Genomic DNA, 26829 nt, shown 5'->3' on the forward strand with positions numbered 1-26829 from the left:
ACAAGAAGAAAATATTAAATTATGGGTAGCGCCCATTGGCTCGTCCAGGGCAGGCCACAACACAGGGTGTGAAGATGATGCACCATCTTCTGGCTTTCTTTGGTGAACGCTGTTGAGCTGTTGTATCCCTGCTGCCAGAGAGCTGGAAACCAAAGGCCTCCTGGTGCTGGGCCACTTGGCGCCAAAGAGTGTCGACATTTCCACGAAAGATTCAGAACAGCAGGCAAAGAGCGCTTCGCCTGGTGCAGCAACAATCACAAACGCAGGCGGTTGCGTAGAGCACGTAGCGCGAGATGGATTTGTGGTCCAGTAGCATGGAGGGTACGGCCTCCTGGCGATCTGGCCTTGCGTTCATCGTTGATATGGAGCACAGGCCCGGCACTACGCTGGGCATCAGGTCGTTGAAGAAAAGAATAATCAGCCGAGATGAAAAGGGAGATATCAAATCGAACGCACATTCTCGTCGAACAGCAGAAGGTGAGGAAAGCGAGGAGGAAGGAGACGAGGCCAGAATCGAGCAAGAGCAGGGCGACATGTACCAGATATCGGATGAGATTTTGCTGCACTACGCGAAAACCGGGGATCTCAAAGGACTGGAAGAACACATCGTGATGCATCGACGCTCTTCGGAACAGCGCCTCCAATTCAACGCCAACTGCACGGACAGGTACAAGCCTAAATCATTAATGAATAAAAATAATGCTCATGATTCATCATTCACCGTTCTTGCCCGCAGCATGTCGCCGCCATTGTTCTACGCCGCCGAGGGCGGTCACGAAGAGTTTGCCGCGTTTCTCCTGGCCAACGGGGCCGAGGTGGATGCGAAGAACCACAACGACGTGACGGCCCTGTTCATCGCGGCGCAGGTGGGCGCGGCTAGCGTGGTGCGGCTGCTCATGGACAAGGGCGCCGATCCCAACCTTCGATCAACGCGAGACGACGTGCTGCCCCTCTACGTGGCCTGCTTCGAGGGCCACCTCGACGTCGTGAAGGAGCTCCTCCTCTTCCACAACGCCAAGGAGTGCGAGGAGCAAGGTGCCGATCTCTCTGTGTGCGTGTGGTTGTGTGTGTGCGTGTGCGCGCGTGCTGAAGCTCTCTCTCTCTCTCTCTCTGTGCCTGGCAGGCGGGTCAGAACTGCCGATGAGCGTCAACATGGTGAATGCGGCGGGCGTGGGCGCGGATGGGAGCACAGCGCTGATGGCCAGCTGTGAGCGAGGGCACAAGGACATCGTCGAGTTCCTTCTCTCCTACGGCGCCGGTACGACCCTACGGCCGTCAATCACTCACTCAATGGTCTTGACGTCTCTCGATTCTGCACTCACTAGAGAACTGGATTGCTTCTTTTGCAGAGAAGGACGCGCGAGGCAAGAGCGGAGAGACCGCTCTTATGTGGGCCGTGCAGGAGGGCTACTTCGGCATCGTCGAGCTCCTGCTGCAACGGGGCAGCAGTGTAAATATCCAAAAGAACGACGGCGCCACTCCTCTCTTTCTCGGTACCGCACCTGCCTCACCCCAATTTCATTTTCACCCCGCTCTCTTTCGGCTGCACGTTGACCGGCCAAACTTCAATGGTTCTTGTTGTTGTTGTTGTTGGATGCCGGTGTTGTTCGTTCGTTGCAGCGGTTCTCAGTGGCGATACGCGGATGGTGTCTCTGCTCCTGGCTTACGGCGCACGCAACGAGATCCCCAACGACCAGGGCGAGACGCCGCGCATGGTGGCACGACGGACCGGCCTACACGACATCGCCCACCTGCTCCTCGTCCCACCACCTTTCTCCCTCGTCGACCAGCTGTAGCTGGCGCTGCAACCAACCAAGCACCGCCCAACGAAGACCACATTCATTCTGTACAAACTAGAGGGCCGCGTGCTGATGAAGTTGGCGTTGCACCAAGTTTATGCGATGATGACAAGCAAGTGGGACACGCCATTGGTGGGCTGACACAGCAGGGTGTGTGCGGGCTGAAGGTGCGAACGACGAAGCGCTTAGAGCTGGCCGCAGTCGGCGATGACGCACTTCTTCCTGGGGGCGTCATCAGCGTCAACGGTCTGCGACTCGACCTTCCTGACTGAATTGAGGAAGGGGAAGCGGGAGGCGATGGGTTAGAGCCAACAACAAACAGAGACAAAAATTGGCTGATGCTGAAAGAGGTGGGAGGAACGCACTCACGTCCATGCCGTCAACAACCTTGCCGAACTGGTTTGTTCATTCACAAAGGGACGGTCGTGATTAGTGAGGCCGATCGTTAAAGCGCCCCAAGATGAGCGAAGGAAAGGTGGGTGGGTCGTTCCGTACCACGACGTGCTTGTTGTCGAGCCAAGTGGTCTTAACGGTGCAGATGAAGAACTGGCTGCCGTTGGTGTTGGGACCAGCGTTGGCTGCGCAATGAGCAAGCCCGAGGTCAGCGCGGATGCCAGGATTGAGAAAGCGTGTAGAGGCGGCGAAGTGGTAACTGTACCCATGCTGAGGATGCCAGGGCCAGTGTGCTTCAGCTTGAAGTTCTCATCCCTGAACTCACCACCCTGCGCACAAAAACAAATGTAAAATGTGAAACCGGTTAATTTGTGCAGTAGATAGAAGCCAAGAGTAAAGTGACGTACGTAGATGGACTCGCCGCCAGTACCGTTACCCGCGGTGAAGTCGCCACCCTGGATCATGAAGTCCTGAAGAAAACGAAATTGAGATGAGCCTCTACAAAGAAATAATCGCGAGTACAACCACTTCTTTTTGAGGATCTCCTCAAGTTATACTCGCGATTATTGCAGCTTCGACCGACAATGTACCTTGATGACGCGGTGGAAGGCGCAGCCCTTGAAGTGGAGGGGCTTGCCCGAGCGACCAACGCCCTTCTCACCAGTGCAGAGAGCCCTGAAGTTCTCAGCAGCTGTTGAAAAGAAAAGAGGGGCAGAGTCAATTGAACGGACAGACGACGAAGGGGACGCAAGGATCGCACTCTTGGGGACGACATCAGCGAAGAGCTCCATGGTCACACGGCCGGCAGCTTCGCCACCGATGGTGATATCGAAGAAAACGCGAGGATTGGCCATTCTGATGATGCAATGAAAGAAAGAAGCGAACGATAAGCAACAGCGATTCGCCACGCCTCAATCGCAGCGTGAAGGGATGAGAGGAGTACGTTTACTGTGGGGCGAAGTAGGCGTAATGAGATTTTTAACTGGACCCACGCACAACAACTCGCTGGTCGGTGGTGCCTGCGAAATTTCGGCAGGTCCACCGCGGCCACAACTTTGGCGGTGGGCCAGGGTGCCTCACGAAGCCAACCGAAACAAGGCAGCAATGGTTCGGAAGTGTGTAGTTTATCTCGTCAACTGATGCTTGTTCACATGCTCTTGTATGGGGGATAAAGGAAAAAGAAACCGGTTCCAGTTCTGGGTTGGTCATATCTATGATGCCCAGTGCAGCAGCTCTAGAAGAACTTGAAGGGGGAGAGCGAGCCAGCAGCGGAGACCTCGAGCAGGAAGACGACGCTGTCGGCGTTGTAGAGGCCGTCGTTGCCATCGTTGTCGGCGGTCAGAATCGTGGTGGAGCCGGCTGGGACCACCACGGGCGAGGCGGCCACGTTGACGCCCTGCACCACGCTGGTGGAGCTCACCACCGTCGTGGAATCCTCACCATCAGCCAGGGCCACGGCGAAGAGGCAGAAGAAGGCGAACAAAGTAGCGACGAGGAACTTCCTGTCAATGTGAATGATGAAGGTGAGCCCACAACATCATCGATCAACATGTGCTTCAGTGTCAAGGTGTCAAGGCGGGGCGATAGAGTACATCGTGTGGCTATAAGCTGGTGGTGTAAAGGGCCTGAGGCTGTGGGTTACTTGGTCGCTGTGGAGGGATGATTGATGAACTGCAAGTGTGGCGTGGCCCTGTTTTTATACTGTAGCACCATCAGCGGAGGCCAGCAAGCCTGGAGCAATTGGAACGGAAACCCGCCCAAGAACTGTTTCGATCAGGTTTAGTACGCTCCGCCCTTGCTGGGCTTGGTCTCCTTCCTGCAGAACTCACCCACCACAAGAGAGAAATGTTGGGCAAAAAAGACGCCCCGAAGCCTGGTGAAAACCGACACTTTAAAAACTGCTTTTCGACCAATCGTGACAGTGTGAACTGTAGTTGCAATTTCGTTGCCTGCGCCACCAGCGCAACTCTCTCCGTTGCGGGGGGGGGCAATACACTTGGCCACATTGTTGGATGCGAGCATGGGGCGGAGGATCTCGAGGAAGGATGTGAAGAGGGCGCACAAGGCCAACAAGGCCCTCAGCTGCCTCTCCTTGAAGCAGCGGTGGAAGCTATTCAAGTGCTTCCGCAAGTTTAGGAAGAAGTGCTCCTGCTGTTTCCGTTCCTCCTGACCAACAATCAACCTGTGGTAGTCTCTCTCACCCTCCCTTTCTTTCTTCATTCACTTGTCTCACGCCCCCCCCCTGACCGCAGGCGCCAGACCGCAGTAGTCATTTATTTATTTATTTATTTATCGAGTTCACAAATTGTAAAAAATAAAACGGGAAAAAACGTTTTCCTGTTCACTGTCCGTGTCCAGGCGCCCAGTTGCGGGGCTGGCGGTTTTTTGTTCTTCGCCTCGACGTACGCCGCTCAAACTCAAGCAAGCTGCTCCGGAAGTCCCCCAAAGGTACCTTGGCCCCACCTTGTACGACCCTCACTGAGCATCTCTCATGCTCCGGCGGCCGGCGTTTGTCTTCACCGCACGAGCAGGAAAGTAGCCGCACCGCACACAACCCACCCAACAAAAATGGACGACATGGCGGATCTGAAGAAGGCGAAGAAGATGAACAAGTTCTGTTCGTGCCTGCCCATGTCGATGCGGTGGAAGCTCTTCAAGTGTTTCCGCAAGATCAGGAAGACGTGCTGCTGCTGTTGCAAGTGAGAAGTAGAGCACTAAGCCCCCAGCGTTCACCAAGGCAAAGGGCACATGCCACACCACATGCCACTCGGTGTCTGTTGCACGTTCAAATAAAATTAGGAATAATTAAATAAACAAATATGTTCAAAATTGTCGGTTGTGGGCTGCTACTCGCTGAGCAGGGCCTTGGTGAGGGCCTCCACCTCGTCCTCGAGCTTCTTGTGCATGTCCTGCAGGTCCGCCATCTGGCTCTTCTCGCTCTTCTCCGCCTCCTCTCGCGCTGTCTTTGGGGCTTCGGCCGCTACTCGCGTAGCGGTTGTGGCCGTGGTGGGCGTGTGCCGTGATAAGAACGGTTGCGGCGGGCGTGTCGTGGTGCTTGGCGGCCCACCGTCGCCCCACCACCACCACCACCACCACCACCGGGCGTCGACGCGGCCTTCATGTGGTGGATGGTGTTGAGGAAGGCCTTGCGGGTCACCTCGCCCTCCGTCTTGGCCTTGGTCCGGGTCCACAGCGTGGCCACCTTCTCGGCTGACTTCTTCTTGGGCGTCAGGGGCGTCAGCGTGCGCCGCTTGCCCAGTGGCGACGTCGGTGGCCCGCCGCTGCCGCCGCCACCAGCGACCTGGTCGGCCGGCTGCGCCTGACCACCCGCTGCGGCCGTGGGCTCGAGGAAGCAGGCCGGCGCGGGCGGCGACGAGCCCATACGGACCCGGCCCTGTCGCTGACGGTACCGCCGTGCCCGGGTCCGGCCATCGGCCTTCTCTTCTTCTTCTTCGGCTTCTTCTTCAACCTCAGCCGGTTTGGGCTGATCGTCATCGCCATCGTCGCCGTCGACATGAGCGTTGTCGGTCTCGGCCTCGGCCGCGTCATCGTCTTCGTCGTCGTCGTCGTTCTCGGAGCCCACCTGGCTTCGAGTTCGCTTGGCGCGAAGCGCGCGGCCGCTGCGCAGGATGCCGCGCAGCATGGTGCCCTTGGTCTTGGACAGGGTCGACGAAAACGACGATGACGGTGACGACGTCGACGGCGAGCCCGCCGACTCGCTCTCGTCTGAGTCGCCCTCGCCCACGAAGAGGCCGCTCGACAGCAGCTCGCCCGTACTGTTGTCCTTGTTGTCCTTGCCGTGCTTGCTCTTGGCCTTGTGGTGTTGGTCGCGCGGCGACTTCTTGTCGACGCTCGGCTGCGGCTGCGGCTGCGGCTGCCCGCCATCGCCGTCGCTGGTCACGGCCGTAACGACGATCGTGTGCTGCTGCTGCTGGTCGTCCTTCTTCGTTTTCCGCTTCTTCGTCTTCTTGTTGTTCGCAGCTTTGCTGTGCTTCTTCTCCCTCCGGCGGGGCGTGAGCGCTTCCGCCTCCTCCTCCGCTTCACCGCCACCGTCGCCGTCGGCCTCGTCGCCGTCGTCGTCGTCGGCCGCGGGGCCGCCCTGCGAGGCCGAGAGGGTGTGGGCGCGCTGCTTCATGAACTCCTCCATCCACTCCGTGATCTCGCCCTTCGTGCACGCCGTGGCCTCGCTCATTAGGATGTGCTTCTTGATCGACTGCACACATCGCGCATGGCACACACAACACACGGCACGACACAATTTAGCGCTTCGAACGCCCAGCGTTGTCATGGGAGGCGAGGTGAGAGCGTACGTCGGTCAGGAGCGCCTTCTTGGAGTTGGTGGCCAACAGCCGCGGGTGGCTCTTTGTCAGCGCGAGCCTGCGCCAACCCCTTATGTATCAGCCAACAGCACACGCACGGTCGCACGACACGACACGACCAACGGCACGACACGACACGACACGCGTACTTGTTGCGTTTCTTCTCCTCCTTCTCCTGGCGACGCTGCTCCTCCTCGAGCTCGCGTTCCTTGCGGCGGCGTTCCTGCTCCTCGCGGTACTTTCGCTCCACGTCGGCGTCGTAGTCGGCGATCTGCGGGCACAGCTCGAGGATCATCGCCTCGATCATCTTCACCACCGCATCGAACGACGGCCGGAGATCTGCGCCGTGTGCCATTGGCATGTGAGCTATGCCACCGTGTCGTGTCGTGTCGTTGGTCGTGTCGTGTCGTGTCGTGTCTCGTACCGGGATCTTGAGCCCAGCAGGCCTCGATGAGGTTGCGATAGGAGGGCGGGCACGAAGCGGGGATGGGCGGGCGCTCGCCGCCGATGACCTTGTCCTCGACGAGCGACATGAAGCTAACCTCGCCGAAGAACTTCTGGCGGGTGAAGAGCTCCCACAGGATGACGCCCACCGAGTACACGTCGGCCTTCTCCGTGTAGGGCTTATTCTGCAACACCTCCGGGGCCAGCCACACTGCCGCCCAAAGAACGAAGAAAGAAAACGAGAGGAAAAGAAGAACGAATTATGTTAGTGAGAAGAACAAAGAACAAAGCGAAGTTCGGGGGGGGGGGACAAGGAGCGTACGAGGGCAGTCGACGATGCGTCCGGCGGTGCGTTGGGCGCTGTTGAGGGAGACGCCAAAGTCGCACACCTTGGCCACCAGGTCGGCGTCGGGGGAGATGGAGGCCAACAAAATGTTGGGCGATTTCAGATCGCGGTGCATGACGGGAGGACTGGCGTTGTGCAGGAAGGCGCATCCCTTGGCTGTGTGTTCGTGCGCAAACGATTAGTATGCGTATGACACGACACGCACGACACGCAACACGCACGACACACACACGCACGACACGTTACCGATGTCCTTGGCGATTTTGAGGCGCAGGGGCCACTGGAGGTTGGCGCTCTTGGCGTCGTCGGCCAAAAAGTCGTAGAGCGAGCCGGCCTCCACCAGCTCCGTCACGATGCACGCCGGCCGCAGACAGAATCCCTTGAGCCCCACCAGGTTCGGGTGTGATAGGCCACTGTAATGGTAATGGTCAAACGCGTGTGTGTGCGGTGGTGCGTGTGCGGTGGTGGCGTCGTGTCGCGTCGTGTGTGCGGTGGGCATGGGTAGGAAGCGCACCTCATAATCCACACCTCGTGGCGGAATTCCTCGAATGCCTTGCGCTGTGAGTCCCGATCTTCGTCGTCGCCCTCGAAGGGCGACACGGCGGCAGGCTTCAGCTCTTTGATCGCCACCGCCTGCCCGTGCCACACGCCCTTGTACACCACCGCATAGCCGCCTGCACGCACCCGCACACACTCAAAGGCTCAGCAACCTTTCTCTCAATGGTGAGCGTGTGCGTGTGTGTGCGTGTCGCACCTTCGCCGATTGGGATCTCGTCCTTGTGGAGATCGCACATTTTGATCTTGTGGCTGCCCAGGTGGACCATCGCCAAGTCAGGCGCCAGCAAGTCCAAGCGGACCGGCTTCGGCTCCGCATTCTCCGCACCTGCGCGCCAGACGCGACACGCACGACACGGTGAGTGTCAGGAATTGAAGCGCGACGCGCGCGAGCGAGCATGAACGTTACCGTTGGGGCAGTGGAGAAAGGAGGTGTTGGGCGAGGCGGCGGCCTGCTGACACTTCTCGAGCGGGAACATGAAGGGCGTGGGGCTGTCGAGCGACAGGCAGTGCGTGCACGGCACGAGCGTGGTCACGTTGAGGTTGTACCAGTCCCGGACCAGCGTGTCGACCGCGGCGAAGACCAGCCACGACAGGCTCGAGAGCTGCTCGCCGCGCAGCTCCGTGCGCACCATGATGTTGAGCGCACCGATCTCCGGCTGCAGCTCCAACAGAATCCTCTCCCTGTGCGTGACGTGAGGTGTCGTGTGCGCGTGTGTGTGTCGTGTGGTCAGTTCTGAAGGTATGAAAAGAATGCACGGGCGATTGAAGAGAAATGTGGGAAATGCAACGTACTGGCCCATCTGGGCGAGCATGCCGGTGCGCCAGTAGACGCGAGCGGCCAAGGGGAAGGCCAGGAGCCGGATCATGAGCCGCCCGAAGAAGCCCTTCGGCACGAAGGCCATCCGATAGCACCGCCCGAACAGCGACTCCTCGCGCCCTGCAAATCCAAACGCAAACGCAATTCATTGCGGAAACGATTAGCGAAACGCAAACTGTAATTATAATAGTAAAATGAAACTGAACTGGAATGTACCTTTCTTGGCGGGCCACAGGTCCTGCAGCTGGGCGGGCTTGACCTCGGGCAGCATGCTGGGGATGAGGTACAGCTCCTCGCCCGCCGACGTGGGCCGCAACACGGACGCATAGTTGCCTACAGGTGTCGTGGTGAGATCGTGTGTCGTGTGTGTGTGTGTGTGCCGTGTGTGTGTGTGTGTTGTGTGTGTGTACCGAGCTTGTGGACGTTGGCGTTGATGGGGAAGGAGATCTCGAAGCGCTCGAGAAGGGAGAGGATGAAGGGGTGCATGTTCGACGGGAACGACGGCGGCTTCCAGATCTGGGGCAGCGCCGCTTGCGACAAAATGCCATCCCTGCAACAACAGCACCCCAGCATCAGCAACCGTTGCGCACATGTGTGCCGTGTGCGCGTGTGGTGTCCCCCCCTCTCAAGGAGGGAGCAATGGACGAGTGGCGCACCGGCAAAAGTTGTGCTTTGTGGAGATCACCGTCGACATCACGTCCATCAGCCACTGCGGATCCAAGATGACCACGTCCTTGAGCTGCACCAACACACATCAAGCGATCAGCAATCAATTGGCCGTGTGTCGTGTGTGTCGCGTGCCGTGTGCCGTACCTTTTCATCGTTGGGGAAGTGGACGAGTGAGCCCAGGTTGTGCAGGATGGAGGTGGCGGTGAGGAGGTCGCGTTCGTCGTCGATGAGGCAGAGGCGGGCCATGGCCTGGTACTCGGCCCACGACACGATGGGCGGCAGCTTCTTCTTCCCCTCGGTCACGATCAGCTTCTCCAGCTCCATGTAGTTGCTCGGCAGCGGCTCGCCCACGCATTCCTGCGCGCACCACCAAGCACGTAAATACTTTGCATTCTCTGGTGCACAGACCGCACACGCACACGCGCACGCGCGAGGGTTGGCGGAGGGAGACACGCACCTGCGCGGCGATGACGTTGACCAGGCTGGCGTGGAGGGCGTCGAGGCCCTTGCCCGACGGTGCGCCGATGAAGTGGAAGCCCGCGATGTTGGGGAAGCGCCGCAGATACTTGTCTTCGAGCCTGTCGCAAGCAACAAAAGCGAATCAGGACGAACTGAACGACACGACACACACGACACACACGACACACACGACACACAGCGTATAGCTTTCACGCACCGCTTCAGCATGGCGGCGGTGTATTCTTCGGTGCAGCGTTCGTCGTCAGCGTGCGAGCCGATGATGAAGACGGGCGAATCGGGCGCGGCGTTGCGAATCGATTGCAGCCAGAACTCGACGTGCGATTGGACGGGCGAGAGCAGGTTGAAGACGAGGAAGTAGAGCGAGCGGGCCGACAGGAAGAACTGGTGGGTGGCGTAGTAGATCTCCTGGCCCGCAAAGTCCCACGTGGAGAGGGTCACCGTCTCCGGCTGGCCCTCGGGGCCGTAGGGAATGGTCACGCCCCAATCGTTGATGTCGATACCATCCGTCGAAATCGTATTCGACGCTGCACGCCACGTCATGCCACGTCACGCAGAGAAATCGGGTACGGTGGTTGAGACAAAAGAACGAAAGAACGAAAGAAAAGATCGAGAGAAAGGAAGACGGGGACACGCACGATCGTCGTCGGACGAGCGACGGGTGACCTTCGAGCCCAGCGCGCTCCGGTTCTTGCGATCTCTTCGCCTCAGCGCGCGAGTGAGTGCCGTTTTTCTACAGCCAATCCCAAATCAGTACATCCAAGCGCGGTGTGTGTGTGTGTGTGTCATCGTGTGTGGTGTGTGTGTGTGTGTGTGTGCTTGTGTGTGTCGTACCCGACGTTCTCCTGGCCGACGAACATGAGCTTCATGCGGAAGCACGGCTGCTGGCCGCGCAGCAGCTGCTCGAGGAAGTGGAGGATGGACGAGGTGCCCAGCGCCACGACGTCCTTGGGCGGCGACCGCAGGCAGCCCTGCTGGTCGCCCACCTCGAACGACTCGAGCCGGGTCGCGCCCAGCGGCGGCGGCAGGACCGCCACCCGGTTGTGGGTGATGTCGAGCACCTTGAGCGCGCGCAGGCCGCCCAGCTCGGGCGGGAGCCGCGTGAGCGCGTTGTGCTCGAGGCGCAGCACGCGGAGGGCGGTCATGCCGCGCAGCTCGGAGCCGAGCGCGGTCAGGTCGTTGTGGCCGACATGGAGCTCGGCCATGTTGGTCCACGACGCGAGGCATACGGGCGGCAGCGCCGAGACGTAGTTGTGCGCGATGTCGAGGCACCGCAGGCCCCGGAGCTTCGCGAATCGCGCCGTCAAAGGCGACGAACACGAACTCACCCTGCAACCCATCGTGACGGTGAGCTTCAAACACGCACACCACACGCACGACACGCACGACACACGACACACGCGGGCGAGGGTGAGTACAATCGCTGCTCGGTCTTCTTGCGGATCATGCCGGGGATGTTCATGGAGAGGCCCAGCTTGGAGCCCAGCGTGGACGGTCCGGGCGCGGCAGCGGCGGCCGAGGAGGCGGCCGTGGCCAGCAGGTTCTCGGACGACGTGGCGGCCTGGCCGGCGGAGAGGAATGGCACCTGCGAGAGGAGCATGGTGCCCTTCAACTGCGGCTGCGGCTGCGGCGCCTGCGCCTGCGCGTCATCCGTGCACCCCAGGCTGCAATGTCTGTTGTATGCGCGCAATCGATAAGCGCACGCACACGCACACGCACACACGACACACGGTGGTTAAGGAGGCGGTATACCGGAGATAGAGTTCTGCGAGGGCGTCGAGCTCGAAGAAGTCCTCGGGGAGAGAGTTGAGGGCGGCGTTGTGCGAGAGGGTGAGCACGCGCAGGCGGGTCATGCAGCGAATGCCGGGCGGGAGGGTGCGGATGCGGTTGTGCGACAGGTCGAGCTTCTCGAGGGCCGACAGCGACGAGAAGAAGTGGTCCGGGACGGTGGCCACGTTGTTATGCGAGATGTCCAGCGCCCGGAGTGACGACAGCGACATCACCACATCCGGAATGCTGTCCTCCGCTGCCAATGCATAATTTACATTCCAATCATTTTAGCCACATTCCTTGTGCGTGTGCGTGTGCGTGTGCGGAAATACCTTTGGGATCGCAGAACTGGTTGTGTGAGATGTTGAGGGTGGTGAGGGCGGTGAGGTTGAAGAGGTGCGGCGGGAGCTGGGAGAAGGCGTTGTGCGAGATGTCGAGGTGGGTGAGCGACTGGGCCACGGACGGCGGAAACTTCTCGAGGTACCACAGCTTGTTGTGGGAAATGCTGAGCTCGGTCAGGTGCGCGAAGTGGGGCAGCGCGTTGACGAGGTGGAGCGGCAGGGAGGTCATCAGGTTGTTGGACAGCCGCAGGCAGCGCAGCGTGGACAGCGGGCCCAGGTAGAGCGAGACGGTCGAGAGGTAGTTGTGCGAGAGGTCGAGCGAGTGGAGGTAGGGCAGCGCGAGGATCTGCTTGGGGATGGCGTGCAGCGCCCGACTGCTAAAGTCCAGCGTCACGCCCTCGTTGGCCTTTCCGCCCGGTCGGCCTACATTATAAATTAGAAATATATAGATATAGATATGTTAAAACAATGTAATTATGTAATTGATCAAATATTTGGCTGTGGGGAAATAAAAGTTGTCTTGAGAAGGCGCTGCGTACTGTCGAGGTAGTCCTTGAGGACGTGGATGTCTTTGATGGCCCGCTCTGCGGGCGCGTGGCATGCCCACCGCAGGTAATACTCTGTGCAACACAAAAGTGTGAGACAAACAACACGACACATGCACAACACGACACGCACACAACACGACACACGCACACAACACGCGAGAAAGGGCAAGTGTGGAGGGAGTTGGTGCCACAAGCGTACCGGACCAGAACTTGACCTGGGACGGGTGGGGCGCCAGCGGAGCGGCAGAGGAGGCGCTGTAGAGGGGATTCATGAAGTCAAACTTCTTCAAGTCGACGTAGGACCAGATCGAGGTCGTCTTCTGCATCAGCTGCTGCTTGCCTGAGTGCACGAATCGTCGAGAGAAGCCAGTAATGATAAGAATGTAAAAAAAAGAGAAGAATTTCATAATATTTGAAATAGTGTTTTGTGATGAAAGACGGGTACCTGTCTTGCGCTCCTTCTCGGTGTCGGCCAAGAAGGTGCCGAAGCGGGCGCTGTGGAGGGCGTCGATGAGGAAGATGAGCAGCGACGAGTCGAACTCGAACAACTGCGGCGACTGGTCCCACAATTGCCATACTGCACGAACGACACGCGCGCACTCGGCGAGTCAGTTTATGTCGCGGCTGTCAGCAGCGCAGAGAAATGGAAGGGGAGCAGACCAGCATCGATGAATTGCACGAAAATGTGGGCGTGTTGCTTGGGCAGATATCTTCCCTTGCTGCTCTGGCGCCACTTGTGACCTGCGCGTGTGGTACGCACACGGTTGGTTGGTTGGTCGTCAGTCGCTGGCGTGACGATTTACAAATCGGAGCAGCAGTTGCAGGTGTGGCGCACGTACTGAAGCTCATCCACTCCTTCTCGATGAGGCTGCAGAAGCCTCGGAGCGTCCGGAAGTACGGATCCAAACACAGCTGGACGAGACAGGCAACCTGCGGGACCCAATCGCTTCCCTCTGCTCCCTGCAGTACCACCTGTTGCGTGCAAGTCAGCATCACGTGTCACACCACCTGGGTGGATGGTACGACAACACGCACGCACACACACACACACACACACAGGGTCTGAACACAACATACGGGGTCGCCGAGTTGCAGGAGGGCGATGACGCGGGAGGCGGCGTCCATGAGCTTCTTGATGCCGGAGAGCCACTGCGTGCGCTCGATCTCGTTCTCCCAGCCCTCCTTCATCATCCGCTTCTTGGCCTCGAGGGCCTTGCACCTCCTCCTCCTCCTCCTCCTGGGTGGCGGCCTCCTCCGAGGCCCGCGGGCTCCTCTCGCTCTTGCCCTCCTCGATCACCTGGGCCAAGTGCATGGGGTCGAACTTGGTGATGAACGTCGTCAGCCGCAGGTAGCTGTCCTCGACCGCGCTCGACGGCGGCAGGTTGGTCGACCTGAACTCCACCTTGCGCCCGCCCGACATCACATACTCGGTCGTCTGCGTGTACGCTGTCGTTGATAAACAAAAAATATTAGAGAATGAATATATAGACATAGATCTATTATTGCCATTTAGTTTAGTTTTAATTAATATTATTAATAATAAAATGAATAAATAATAAAGGGCGTACCAGTGTTCTCGGTTCGGCGCTTGGTGGCGGCGTTGAAGATGTGGATGGCGTCGGAGTGGGGGTAGAGGAAGAGGACGTGGTCCAGCACGGTGTCGCCCTTGCTGGTCGACGTGGCCCCGAGCGCGGCGGCCAGCTCGGCGTCGAGCTGCAGCGGCTGGGCCGCTACGCTCCCGCCGCTGCCCGCGGCGGTCAGGCCGCCGGCGCCCTCGTAGCAGCGGAAGAGGCTGCCGTTGGTCCGCGGGTGCAGCCAGCACAGGGCCAGGATCAGTCGCTTCCACTTGATGTCCGAATTCAGACACGCCGCAATCGACTCTGCATTCGGACCCACATTAGCTTTGCCCGAGCGTGTCGTGTGTGTCGTGTGTGTGTGTGTGTGTCGCGTACCATCGGAGATGGAGGCGGGCACGATGAATTGGGCGGGGAAGGTGGACATGGTGTAGTTCTTGTTGACCTCGGCCAGGCGCCACTCGTCGGTGGGCAGGTTCTGTCGCTTGAACTCCTTCTGGACCGAAAAGAGCGGCCAACCCGACAGCTCCGATTGCAGCGGGTACTTCTCCTTGTTCTGGAACGCAAACAAATTCCTGTGTAACAATGTAGTTCGTCGTCGTCAACCTAATGCGTGTGTGCGGTTGTGCGTGTGCGTGTGCGGTTTGTTTGAGGCGCAGGTGCGTACTTGAGCTTGGTGGGGAAGAGAAAGTGTTTGAAGATCTTCTGGGTGGCCTTGTGCGCCTGCGGCTGGAGGAAGAAGAGGGAGATGATCCGGAAGTCCTTGCACGTCAGCAGGAAGCCCAACAGATGTCGCTCCTCGTGCTTGGCCTGGTCGAGCTTCACCACCACCGCCAACGGCACCGAGTTCTTCTTTTTCTGTGTGCGTGCGTGTGCATGTTCCATGACGAGTTGGTGGTGAGTCCATGTCGTGTGTGCGTGTGCGTGTGCGGTTGTTTGACTACCTTGACTGCGAAGATGAGGCGGAAGTTGGTGATCCACAGGTGGCCCCACTTGCCCTGGTGGAGGGCGTGGTGCGAGAAGAGTACGCCCTCCTGCTTCGTGAGAACTCTCTCTCCGCCCAGCAGGCCCAGCTCCTTCTCCTCCTCCTTCCGCGACTTGCGAAGCGCCACGCTGCCGTCGCCTGCACCGCGCACACACACGATCAGACAGCGCCCTCGTGTGCGCGTGCGGTGCGTGCGTGCGTGCGTGCGGCTTGTACCTTGTGCACTACTGGCGCGCTTCTGCTGCGGGTCCTCGTCCTCAGAGTCAGAGTTGACGCTGACCGAAAGCGAGGGCAGGTCGCCGGCCTGGTGCTGCTGCTGCTGCTGCTGGGGCTGGGGCTGGCCACCCGTGATGTAGTCGTCGAGCTCGGTTCGCTTGCGCCGCTCCTCGTCGACGATGTAGTGTCGCAGGCCGTCGACCCACTTGCGCGCCATCTCCTCGGAGTCGGTGGCCAGCGTGTAGACGCGCGTGGGCGTCCGGATCTCGAACGCCTTGCCGCCCTCGTCGCCGCCGGCCTCACTTCCATCCACGCTCTTCCTCTGCAGAGCGTCTGAAGGAGTGGAGTTGGTGGTGTTGCTGTTTTGTTCGTGGCTGCTGTCGTTCAGGCCTTGCTGCTGCGGATGTTGTTGCTGCTGCTGCTGCTGGGCTGCGCGCTTCCATCGGATCTCGGTGATGTCGGCGCAGTCGATCATGCCCAGCGGCGTGACGTCGCCCTTCTTGCGGTAGTAGTAGATGACGCCCTTGCGCTGCTGGAAGTAGCGCGTCTTCCATAGCTTCACGATGCCCTTCGGCGAGTGTTTCTGCAAGTAGCCCTCCAACTGGTGGTGGTGCGCAGTGGTCCCAGATCAGATCAGGAGGAAAGAAGGGCAAGATGATGATGATATAAGGAGGCATCCTCGCAGATTTGATGTGAGCGTTGGGGGGGGGGCAGAAGATGAATGCGCCACAATTTCACGCTCTTGGAGATGGAGAGGATGTACGCTCAATCGCAATTCGCACATCTCGAACAATTTCCTAACGGTGCAGATTTTGGCGATCTAGAAGGAAGCGAGCCCCCCCCCCGCAAAAAATGAAAAGCGAAAGATGGGGGGGCATACATCGGAGTGGTTGCGCCAACTCGCCATCTTCGTCCTAGGCTGGCGATCTTTCTATGAGATACCTGCCACTGCAATCAACTTGGTTGTTGTCGGCCGGAGTGAAAGTAACCTGGGTGGTGGTGTGCCGCGGTTGCCGGTATCCCACCCTAACCGAAGGCGCTTCGAGGAAGATGCAGAGTGACCACCCCACCACTCGACGCCAACCTTCACAGAGCCACGAAGAGGAGGCCACAGAAGAGTGCTGCGGTTACAGAAATGTACGGCGTGTGCTCTGGAGTACCAGGAAACACATTCCCGCCGCCTTTGCTTGCGTGACAGCCATTGGCCGAGGCCCAATTAATCATGCAAAAATATCCAACCACGCCGAGGTGGATCTACCTCTTATCTCTTAAATGTCTTTTTATATTTATATTGTTTGTTTGTTATTCGTTGTTTGCTCTCACAGCTCGACGGATGGCTTGCTCTTGAACTTGCGGGCGGAGCGGTCGCTGGAGCGATAGGTGAAGTTGTTGCCGTAGAGGGTCACCACTTGGCTCGACACCACAAACGTGAAGACGTTGTTGGCCTTCGGCACAACTGCACCACGCAGCCGCGATATTGAACGCACGCGAAGAAAAGGAGCGTGAGCACCACGCTTTACAAGTGTGTGGTGTGTGCGGTTGTGCGTGTAAAAGTGAAAATGGGCGCAGGGACCACCTCGCAGCTGGTTCTGTGGCGTGATGATCTGGAAGGTCTGTTCCGTTTCGAGCAGCACTATGCCCTCCAATCCGATCAGGCTCGGACACTTTGATCGCGTCACTGCACGCACAACGAATGATGATCAGAGCCAATCCATCGCGGCGGTGAAACGTCGAGCGTGAGTGCTCACCCTTGAGGCAGCACCCGTGCAGGTCGGCCTTCAGGAGCTTCGCGGTCAGCGGCGCTCTGCCAGCAGAAAACGCCAACACACACACACACACACACGCGCGCGCCAAGCCACGGGTGAGTTGAACGAAGTCACGGCGAACATATGGTTTGGGGCTGCCCCGAGGTACCCAGTAGCGTTGCCCACCAGGGAGTCGATATATTCCTTCCACATGGCGTGCAGCGGAACGTACATTTCGTATCTGGGACGAAATAAGAGAGAGAATGATGAATCAACCATCATCATCATCGTCAGTGAGTGAGTGAAGGACACGTGAATGGTGGTGGTGTACTTTCGCGCCTCCTCGGGTATCTTGAACATGTTCTTCTCTCGCTGCTCCTTGGCCTTCATGACCTTGGAGCGCTTCTTGTTTTGCAGCTTCTCGAGCCTCTTCTCTTCCCGTTGGAACGGCGTGGTCCGCTCCTTCACGTTGTCCAGCATCACCGTCTTGTCCTTCACTGTTTTTTCACGCGCGTGCGAGTGCCCAGGTCAGTCAGCCGAGCCACCTCACGTAAGAGCGGATTGCCAACGCATACATTTGTGGGTCCAAACTTTGCTGTTGTCGTTGCCCTTTGCCACCACGCTCATCACAAGTTCGCACACATCCTGGACAGGATTCGCGCAACCGACTCATCTCGATTAATTCGCAATTCACTATGTCAAATATCTCGGGAGAAGATTTAAATACCTGTTTCGTTTTACTGCCGCCCTGCCCTTCGATAACGACTCGAGGAAGTGGCGAGTAGAGGCCCACATCGCCTTGTGGCTGTTGAGATCGCGATGAATTCAGGTTCTCCTTCCCCGTTGATGACGCGCTGCCCAATTTGTGTGTTGCTGCTAGCTCGGCAACGAGCTCTTTATCATCGAGGCGCCGTCTCTTCTGCTGGCTCGGCTGCATTTTGGAGGCAATCAATTAATTATTTGATTATTTCGTTGCGTTCCGAAACGGCCGCGCCAAAAAATAAAACAAAGGAACGTACCACGCCAGATCGAAAGTGGCGTGCAAAGCGTGTGTGGCGCCCTACTCACGCTGGCAGGGAGGATCAGCGGGCCATAGTACGTGTGGACAGGTGGGCGGGGCGGGGTGGCAGACGATCGGTCGGCCGCGATTGCGGGCCTGCTCCTCGGCGCCAGCTTGGCCGCGATGGCCTCGCAATGGGCGGCTGCGAAGAATAAAGGTGCAGTTCTCTGTCCCAGAGCCAAAACGATATTCCGCTGCCGGGAATCGAACCCGGGGCGCATGGGTGAGAACCATAAATGTTACCGACTACACCACAGCGGATTTGTTAGTTGCGGCAAGGAAAGAGAGTTGTTGGAAAGGACAACTCCGCCAAAAAATATAAAATATATAAAATATATAAAAATATTTAAAAAAAACCACGAAGTACTTGCAGACGTCTCTCATCTGCCTTCAAGATGGTACGTGCCTGCTTCTGGTGATTGATAGCAACCGTCTTATCATGCTGTGCCATTATTTTACCTGCAGGCAGCGAGTCGGTTGTTGAAAGAGTATCGAGCATTGCAGAAGGAAGGCGCAGAGGACATCGTTCTCTACCCCAAGGATGAGGGCGATCTTCTACACTGGCGAGCGTACATCATCGGCCCACCAGACACCCCCTTCGAAGGCATTTGCATCCCCTCCTGCAATCTCTTTTTGATGTGTTGTGTATTGTGAGGCTGACCCCTTTGCTGCACCGCAGGCGGACGGTTTGAGCTGGACATCGCGGTGCCGAAGAACTACCCCCTGCGGCCGCCCAAGATCTACTTCATCACTAAGATCTTCCACCCCAACATCCACTTCAAGACTGGCGAGATTTGCCTGGACCTGGTTTGCTCTTCCTTCACGTTGAGGGGTGTCTGTAGGTTGTTGTGCTCACACACAGCGTTCTGTCCCACCACAGCTCAAGAACGCCTGGTCGGCCGTGTACACCCTGCAGTCCGTGTGCCGATCCATCATCGCCCTCCTCTCGCACCCAGAGCCCGACTCGCCCCTCAACTGCGACTGTGGTAAGCACGCCCCCGTGTGCGTGTGTCGTGTGTGTTGTGTGTGTTGTGTGTGTGGTGTGTCGTGTGTGTGTGTGTGTGTTGGTGTTCGTGCGGTCTTGCTCACGCTCGGGTTGATGCGCCAAAGGCAATCTTTTGCGAAGCGGGGATGTGCGGGGCTACAACTCGCTGGCGCGGATGTACACCAAGCTCTACGCGCACGCCCTTCCGCCCTCCCTGACCGGCGAGTGAGCCTCCTCGAGTTCTTTCCGCGGTGTGTGTGTTTGTACATAACAGCGACCAACAAACAGGTGATCGTCGCCTTTCTATTCCATCATCGCTCCTCCGGTCGAAGAAGAGGAGGAGGAGGAAGAAGTGGGCTGGCGTTGCTTGCGGGGTGGCGGGTAGGGGAGGGCGGGCACGCGGATCTTGCGCAGGCGCGAAGCAAAGGCCGCGTTCACGCTGAACCTGTCCGTCGGCTCGAACTTCCCCTTGACCGGCTGCTTGACCAACAGCCCCACCCGCGATCCTTTTGTGTGTCGTGTGCGTGTCGTGTCGTGTGCGTGTCGTGTCGTGTCAATGACTGAGCAACAGTTGTTGGTGGTGGTCTCGCGTGCGAGCTCTCGAGAGCATACCTTGGAGCGGTGAGATGAGGGAGAAGAGGGTGCGCTTCAGGTCCTTGTCGGGGATGGCGGTCTCGTCCTGCAGCTCCCGGAGGGAGAATTCCTGGCCGAACGCGAAGCGGTGGAGCACGCACATCATGGCCGTCGTGACGGTGAAGAAGTACCGGCTCTCGCCCAGCACCACCTGCATCTCGGCCGTGCCCTGCTCACCCAAATAAATGTTGGTATTCACCGCACGACACGCACGACACGCACGACACGCACTACGCACGCGCGTACCATGTGCGGAATGTATTGGAGGCGCCTCTGGGGATTCTCGGCGAGGTAGGCCGCCGCGAAGGCGTCCCACTTCTGTTGCACTGAACTCGGCAGGACGTAGCTGCGCACCACCACCACCACCGTCATCACCACCATCATCACCACTCCTCGTTGTGCATCATGACCCCCAGAGGGAGGTGCTGGTACCTCTTGGGCCAGTTGGCGAGAGGGACGCCGCGCCAGCTGCGCATGTCGGCGTCGGTGAGGTCCTTGGAGGCCGGAGGGAGGATGCGCCGGCGAGGCCACAGATCGGCGGCCAGCAGTCGCACGCTCACCAGCGCCCCGCTCTCCTCGCCCTGTCGCACCTGGCAGCACCCTCCCCCCCGAAGCCACGGTGAGGCTCGAGTCGACGACTGGGGCGTGCGTTGCGTGTGTTGCACGTCCGGTGCGTTGCGCGCGACACGCGTGTGCGGCAGGTGCGGCACTGACCTTGTCTTTGGCGGCCGATTTCTGCATTTCCTCCATTTCGAAGGAGAACTGGGCATCGCTGACCATCGCCTCCATGAGCGCACCGAAACCGCTAAAGCTCGGAAAGCGACCCACGAGCTGTGCCACCGCGCGCTCCACGTGAAACCTGTCGCACGGCACGCACACACGACACAAACCACACACGCACGCGCGCGGTTGAATGAACGAGTGCGACTGAGAGCGGCGCGAGTGGTTGAGCGTCACCTGTGGTTCTGTCCGGGGCCAATGGAGAGGAGGCGGCCGGCGAGGGCGTTGGCAAAGTGGAACTCGAAGGCGGCCGCGTTCCTGCCCATGTACGGCAGGCTGCTCTCCAACAGCGGCCACAGCTCGTCCTCCACCTCCTTGGGGCTTCGCTCACCCGCACTCCTGCCCACACCATCGAATGAGCCTCGTGTCCGTGTGCGGCGTGTGCGGTGTGTGTCGTGTCGTGTACTTGAGGGTGCGGTCCAGATGGGCGACGATAGGTCTTGGCGAGCGGGTTGAGGAAGTAGGGCAGCGTTTGCTCAAACGCCCGCTGGAAGCCGGGCTCCGGGGCGGTGCCAAAGGTGGATACGAGCCGCTCCTGCTGTATGCGCCGCCAGTCGACGACGGCATCGAGCTTGGCCTCCTCGCCGGTGGCCGTCTGGGCCGCGACAATGGCAGCGGCCGCAGCAACGGCGTCGGCCTTAGTCGCCGCGAAGTAGGCCGCGCGCACGATGTTCACGAACTCGGGCGTGTCGCGCAGCGACGCGTAAACTCGCTTCAGCTCTGTGCACAACGCTGTTAGTACACACGACGCGCGACGTATGATGCTCGACGCACGACACGCACGACACATAACACGACACGAGCGCAGGTGTCATGCACGCACCTTCCCAGTTGCCGGCGGCGAAGAGGGCGCTCACGCGGTGGGCCAGGGCGGCCCTCCGATGTCGGACAACGAGGTCGACCAGCGCCGGCGGCTTGGCGAACCAGCGCTGCCAGTCCCGCTTGGCCTTGGCCCTCCTGGCCTCTTCTTCCCGCTCCTCCCGCTCCTCTTCTTCATCATCTTCCTCTTCATCTTTGCGTTGCTTCTCCCAATTCAGATCTTCGTTCGTGTTCGCCACCGCGGCTGGCTGCTGCTTCTCTTTCCCCTTGACCAGTGGCTCTTGGTCATCGTCGAGCTCCATCTCGTACTCCTCGCCTTCTCCCTCGTCGCTGCTGTCGTCCTCGCCGCCGCCGGCGTACCGCCGCATGAAGGCCGCGCGCCTTCGCGCCAACTCCAGCTCCATCGCGTCTTCCTCCTCCTGCGCCCCTTCATCCCCGTCTTGGTCTTTATCGTCATCGTCGTGATCGTTTTCCTCCTGCTCTGCTTGCTCCTCCTCTTCTTGAAGGTACCGCTGGTAGATCGCCAGTTGTTCCTACCCATGATGACACATAACCGTTTGTTGACGTCGTGAGCCTCGCGAAGAGCTTTCGCGTGCACCGCACGACACACGCGACACGACACACACGACACGGAAGGGTGAAACGGGACCGTACGAGGAATCCCTTGTTGGGCTGCGCGGCTGGGCGCTTCATCTTGACAAAGGCAAACGCCTTGGCCAGCGGCCTGCTCCCCCGCATTGAGCATGAGAGCAACGTTCAACAAATTCACTCACAACTCTCGACACACAGCACAACTGAAGGAGGAGGAGGAGAGGGAATGGAACAAGCACCAGCGGTGGCGGCGCATGAGGTGGGCTATGCACAGGGCGGCAGCGCGCGAGTTGCCCGACTTGCAGTGCACCAGGGCCACCTCACCCTTCCTCTCGGCCTCGTCTGCACACGCACTCGGAGGTGTCAGCTGTGTGCTTGCCGGCTGTAACTTGCCACCACACATGGAGCACGTACCGAGAAAGCGACTGTAGGGTTCGATGTGCTTCAGCAGATCTTCCTCTGCCGCGTCCAGCAAATCGATCTTCATATGTATAATCGCGAGTAGCGCAAATCGTCACATGATTACTCGCTCAAATGAGCTTGGCAGAGGGAAGGAGGAGCGTACGGAGTGGTAGCGGTAGCAGGAGGACTCCTGAATGAAATGATTGGCGGTTTGCGGCGCGGCAGCATTCACGATTGCCGAGATGTTGTACTCAATCAGCAGCTCCCTGTTTGCTGCATTGAATTCCGATCCCAAGTAGAGGAAGTTGGGGATCAGCAGCGTGGCCTCCATCTTTTTGTCCTTGAGCCCACACAGCACTTGGTGTCAATATTATTTTATCTTATGTTTCATTTTGTTGTATTTGCGTGGTGTGTGGAACTTTACAGTCAAAGAGAGTGTAGAGAGTAGTAGCAATGTAGCGGTGGCTTTGTGACATATTAACATGCAAGTAGCAGGATGGAGTTGTTGAAGGAGCTGATCCTGGTGTGGGCTCGTGATGACGCTGCGTTCGAGGGCGCTACGAGAAGTCCCACACTGTTGCGAAGGAGGAGGAGGAGAAGGTGGTGGTCAGCGGCGTGGGCGAAAAGCACAACGCCAGGTGGGGGCACCACCGTACCCTTGACCGTCTTGTCGCGACTGCCAGTGACGAGCTTGCAATCATCAAAGTGCAGGTCGCACAGCGAGTCGGTGTGGGATTGTAATGTTGTCTGCCATGTGATAAAAAGAAAGAAAAAAAACAACAATAACAACAGAAAGAAGACGATGTGAGCGGAGATCGATGTGCATCAAATGATAGACAAAGTCCTCTCGAAGAGGACACGTACGAGTTGTTTGCCTGTGTGGAGATCCCAGACCACGATCGTCTTGTCCTGCGCGCCCGATATGATCTTGGTTTCGTCGAACTGAAGGCACATGAGCTTGTTGCTGTGGCCCTGCAGCGTGTCCGTGTTCCTGTACGTGTTCACGTCCCAAAGCTATTGTTCACGACAATCACGAGCCTTAGCACGAGCCATATACACATGCACACACTGTACAGTGGAAAGGGCCAGTCGCGCTGCCGCACCTTGATTGTGTTGTCCCAGGAACCCGATACGATCCTCGTGTCATCGAATTGCACGCAGCGAACCGAGGACTTGTGGCCCTTGAGCGTCTGCGCACATCGCATCATCGCCAAGTCCCACACTGTACGACACCCAGCTGGTTAGTCTTGCTCCATGCGGGTCACATCGTTCACTTTGCAGCCATGTCATGGCTGAAGGAGAGAAGGGATACCCTTGATCGTCTTGTCGGCGGCACCGGATATGATCTTGGTGCTGTCGAACTGCAGACACCCAATCTATTTGATCAAATAGAGTTGGCACACGCGTCAGTCAGTCACGATTCCCATACGGAACAGGGTGCAGCGGCGCGTACTCCCCACGAGTGGCCCTGGAGGTCGGTGATGAGCTTGCCCGAGTTGATGTCCCACACGTTTAACCGCTTGTCGTCACTCCCCGACACGATCTTGTGCTTGTCGAACTGCAGTGAGTGTGGGTCGTGGGTGCGGAGCACGTGGAGTCAGCACAAGGCCCGAATAGCGCCAGATAGAGAAAAGAGAGGGGGAGGGGAGTGAAAAATACCTGAAGACACCACACTTGGCCGGTGTGGTTTTTGAAGGTGCTGATCGTTTTGCCCTTCTCCAGATCCCAGAGTCGCAGCGTCTTGTCCCTCGAGCCCGTTATCATTTGGTTGCCTAGTACAGGCGGGGAGAGAGAGAGAGAGAAATGTAAGCAATGCCGGGGTGAGACACAGCCGAGTACGACTCGGCTCTGCGTGCGGCGTGTCTCTCTCTGTCGGTGTGTGAGTCGTCGTACCGTCAAATTGCATGCATATGATGCCGCCTTCGTGGCCGGTGAGTTTCATCTTGGGCACGTATGCGCCTTTGTCAGCGTCCCAATCTAAGCGCTGTACCGTTTTGTCGTCACTGCACCACACGAACCACCGGGACCCAGCGTCAGTCACCGTACGCACGACACACACGACACACACATACAACACACACGACACACGGAAAGCAGTTGTGTACCTCGCGGTGATCATGTTGTAGTTTTCGTCGAACTGGACGCAGCGCACGGTGTTCTTGTGGTGGGTGAGGGTGGCCAGCGAGTACTTGCCGGTGTCCCAGTTGCGCTTCGTCCGGTGGTACTTCATGAAGTAGGACTTCCACTTGCCGTGGTCCCGTCGCTCGCGCTCGAGCTCCTCGTCCTCCTCGGGCGTGCCTCTGTACATTTTGTACATCTTCGCCATCTTCTTGCCCCCGTACGACGGCGTCGCTTGTCCCGACGTCGACCCACCCGCGGCTGACGTGGCAGACGACGAAGATGACGAAGAAGAGGAGGGCCACAGCGAGAACCTGCGCACCGTCGTCGCAGCGGGCTTCTTGATGATGGGCGCCTTGTTGTGTTCTGTGTGGCGTCGACGAATTCATTCTTCAGCGCTGCACATGCGCACGCGAGTGAAGGGCGGCGGCAGAGAGGGCCAAACGGTACCAGAAGCCATGTCAAGCGGCAGCGGCTTGGGCCGGTAGATTTGGTTGGAGCTGATGCGTGCGGCGGCGTCGGCTCCCCAATAGCGCGCGTAGAGGCTGTCGCATGGTGGTGGGTAGGTGAGTGAGGACCAGGCCACAGCCATGGCGCGCGCGCGCACACACACACACACACACACACACAAGTGCAGCATGGCTATACTCGGTCAAGAAGTAAGAGTACCTCTTCCACAGGGTGTTGTCCGAGGTGAGTGAATGCCATTCGCGACACACGCTGGCGGCGCTGCTGAGTTCGCTCTCGTTGAGATACGAAAAGACGTGGATCGTCACCTGTATAGATGGAAAGCGCGGCGAAGAGGGGATGAGTCGTAGAAGGAATGAGAAAGAGAAAAGGCCAAGTGCCATGCTTCGCGCCGCTGCGGATGTCGTACCTCGTCTGGAATGACTGAAAAGTAGCCCGTGTTGCGTGAGCACGTGACGTTGTGCCGCTTCTGCGTATCAAAATGGAAATGAATTAACAATTAAATACAAAAAAAGATTTAAAGAATTGATCCATGGCGAGCCGGATGGAGAAGACGACGTACAATAAATTCGAGGTAGCTCTCTACGGTGGATATCTCTGTGTTCAAGTCCTTGGAGACGGAGGAGAGGCGGAAGACGAAGTTGATGAAGTGATCCTCGAGCTGATTTTCGCAGATGAACTGGCCAATGTCTTCGATGACCTCCTCCAAGTGGCCCATCTTCGAGCGCAAGGTGTGGAAGGCAAATTCGCGATCGCCCGCGGTGGGCGGTCCATTCGTTTCGATCTGCTGGTCGATGTCGTTCGTGGCCATGGTGTCCATCATGGCGCCGTCGTCGTCTAGGTCCTCCCCCTCCAAGCCCAGAGGGCCGCCTTCTTCAGCCTCGTCCACGATCGATCGTGCAGCCTTCTTCTTTTTCTTGTTGTGAATGAGGTACTCGAGCTCGAGCGAATCGTGCAGCCCTCGCCCTCGTCGTTGATCGACCTGTTCTTCCAGTCCGCTATGAGGAGATGCCCCTGTTGCTGCTGAAGAAGAAGCTGCCGCTCCCTCACCTCCCCCTCCTCTCTCTTGTTTCCTCTTCAAAATGGTGAGAGGGGAAAGAAGCTGCTGGTGCTGATGCGAAGGCTCTGCCACGATGTCGCTTCTTTGATTCGGCTCAATTATGCAAGAAGAAGAGTGATCCCTCCCCCGTTACGCGGCGTAGAGAAGAGAGGCTGTGGTGGAAGATGTGCGATGTATGGCGCTGGTGAATGAGGAGGACGTTACGCAGGCCGGCGGCGCGTGTGGATTATTGCGTCGCAGGGCAGGCCAGCGTGTGGCAGACAAGTAATTTGAACGATTTTGAGGATGTCTCTACGTGCATGCGAACAGCACCGCGTGGGTGTCCCGTGTGGCCAGGTCGCAGTTCGTGTGTTGTTCGCGACAAGGAAGGACGAGTCACGCCCAAGCGCGCCGGGAAAAATCCTGTCTTGGGACTTTCTGTTTATTTCGTTTTTCCTTGATGATTTCTTTTTTTCATTAATGTGGTAAGGGTCTCTCGTCATGCCGCGGACGCGGAAAAGATGGAGGCAAGGAGGAGGACGCAAGAGAGGCTCACATTCGCGAACAACGTAGGCATGGACGTTGCCATGCCCGAGCGTACTAGGCCGCTCGTTAAGCCAAAACTAGTTGCGACCACGTCAGTCGTGCAATTGAAGAACAGTTTCATTAATCGCGCAACATCTCGAACGCCCTCAATCTCCAAACCCGACCGATACAATACACCGACCCCCGAACAACACGACTATAGTACACCCCCCCATAGATTTAATAAAACAATCAAAACCATCTACATTATCACATCGAAAAAACACCCCACTCGCATTGCAACCGAATCCCACCCAATCGGATTGAGCCTAAAACACCAAACCACCACCAAAACCAATAACAAAACACACCGATGCCTCACAACACCGCCACGCACACCACGCGCAA

The 26829-nt window shown here is 58.3% G+C and overlaps 8 protein-coding genes and 1 pseudogene across 8 annotated transcripts; 2 read left to right on the forward strand and 7 right to left on the reverse strand.

The window, feature by feature from the left end:
* Positions 1-533: 533 nt before the first annotated feature.
* On the forward strand, positions 534-1796 carry ACA1_276820 (ankyrin 2,3/unc44, putative; the record flags this gene model as incomplete). Its single annotated transcript, XM_004337411.1, has 5 exons — positions 534-667; positions 737-1035; positions 1124-1258; positions 1350-1493; positions 1621-1796. The coding sequence occupies 5 exons, from the start codon at positions 534-536 to the stop codon at positions 1794-1796; spliced, it is 888 nt and encodes a 295-aa protein (XP_004337459.1).
* A 188-nt stretch (positions 1797-1984) lies between these two features.
* On the reverse strand, positions 1985-3046 carry ACA1_276830 (peptidylprolyl cis-trans isomerase; the record flags this gene model as incomplete). Its single annotated transcript, XM_004337412.1, has 7 exons — positions 1985-2067; positions 2165-2195; positions 2295-2377; positions 2458-2521; positions 2600-2662; positions 2783-2883; positions 2953-3046. The coding sequence occupies 7 exons, from the start codon at positions 3044-3046 to the stop codon at positions 1985-1987; spliced, it is 519 nt and encodes a 172-aa protein (XP_004337460.1).
* A 380-nt stretch (positions 3047-3426) lies between these two features.
* ACA1_276840 (uncharacterized protein) lies at positions 3427-3693 on the reverse strand (the record flags this gene model as incomplete). The annotated part of the gene is made up of 1 exon (XM_004337413.1): positions 3427-3693. A coding segment is annotated over one exon (267 nt), but the record flags the coding sequence as incomplete, so codon positions are not given.
* Positions 3694-5038: 1345 nt separating this feature from the next.
* Positions 5039-16163, reverse strand: ACA1_276850 (annotated as a pseudogene).
* Positions 16164-16575: 412 nt separating this feature from the next.
* Positions 16576-17481, reverse strand: ACA1_276860 (ribonuclease, putative; the record flags this gene model as incomplete). Its single annotated transcript, XM_004337414.1, has 5 exons — positions 16576-16712; positions 16833-16934; positions 17005-17060; positions 17171-17242; positions 17333-17481. The coding sequence occupies 5 exons, from the start codon at positions 17479-17481 to the stop codon at positions 16576-16578; spliced, it is 516 nt and encodes a 171-aa protein (XP_004337462.1).
* A 1121-nt stretch (positions 17482-18602) lies between these two features.
* On the forward strand, positions 18603-19275 carry ACA1_276870 (Peroxin 4 (Pex4), putative; the record flags this gene model as incomplete). The annotated part of the gene is made up of 4 exons (XM_004337415.1): positions 18603-18630; positions 18741-18868; positions 18924-19047; positions 19172-19275. The coding sequence occupies 4 exons, from the start codon at positions 18603-18605 to the stop codon at positions 19273-19275; spliced, it is 384 nt and encodes a 127-aa protein (XP_004337463.1).
* A 74-nt stretch (positions 19276-19349) lies between these two features.
* ACA1_276880 (cullin, putative) lies at positions 19350-20060 on the reverse strand (the record flags this gene model as incomplete). Its single annotated transcript, XM_004337416.1, has 3 exons — positions 19350-19552; positions 19659-19848; positions 19926-20060. 3 exons carry the CDS (start codon positions 20058-20060, stop codon positions 19350-19352), a joined length of 528 nt encoding a protein of 175 aa, XP_004337464.1.
* A 2-nt stretch (positions 20061-20062) lies between these two features.
* ACA1_276890 (dual specificity phosphatase, catalytic domain containing protein) lies at positions 20063-22602 on the reverse strand (the record flags this gene model as incomplete). The annotated part of the gene is made up of 9 exons (XM_004337417.1): positions 20063-20269; positions 20394-20538; positions 20637-20785; positions 20866-21191; positions 21283-21811; positions 21933-22002; positions 22109-22211; positions 22284-22350; positions 22435-22602. The coding sequence occupies 9 exons, from the start codon at positions 22600-22602 to the stop codon at positions 20063-20065; spliced, it is 1764 nt and encodes a 587-aa protein (XP_004337465.1).
* A 226-nt stretch (positions 22603-22828) lies between these two features.
* On the reverse strand, positions 22829-25677 carry ACA1_276900 (Fbox domain containing protein; the record flags this gene model as incomplete). The annotated part of the gene is made up of 13 exons (XM_004337418.1): positions 22829-22845; positions 22928-23018; positions 23136-23285; positions 23375-23493; positions 23584-23632; positions 23725-23829; positions 23946-24043; positions 24165-24274; positions 24377-24755; positions 24840-24934; positions 25059-25165; positions 25267-25326; positions 25420-25677. The coding sequence occupies 13 exons, from the start codon at positions 25675-25677 to the stop codon at positions 22829-22831; spliced, it is 1638 nt and encodes a 545-aa protein (XP_004337466.1).
* Positions 25678-26829: the final 1152 nt, after the last annotated feature.

The sequence above is a fragment of the Acanthamoeba castellanii genome, assembly GCF_000313135.1.
Source record: "Acanthamoeba castellanii str. Neff unplaced genomic scaffold scf7180000084774, whole genome shotgun sequence".
Classification (NCBI taxonomy): Eukaryota; Discosea; order Longamoebia; family Acanthamoebidae; genus Acanthamoeba; species Acanthamoeba castellanii.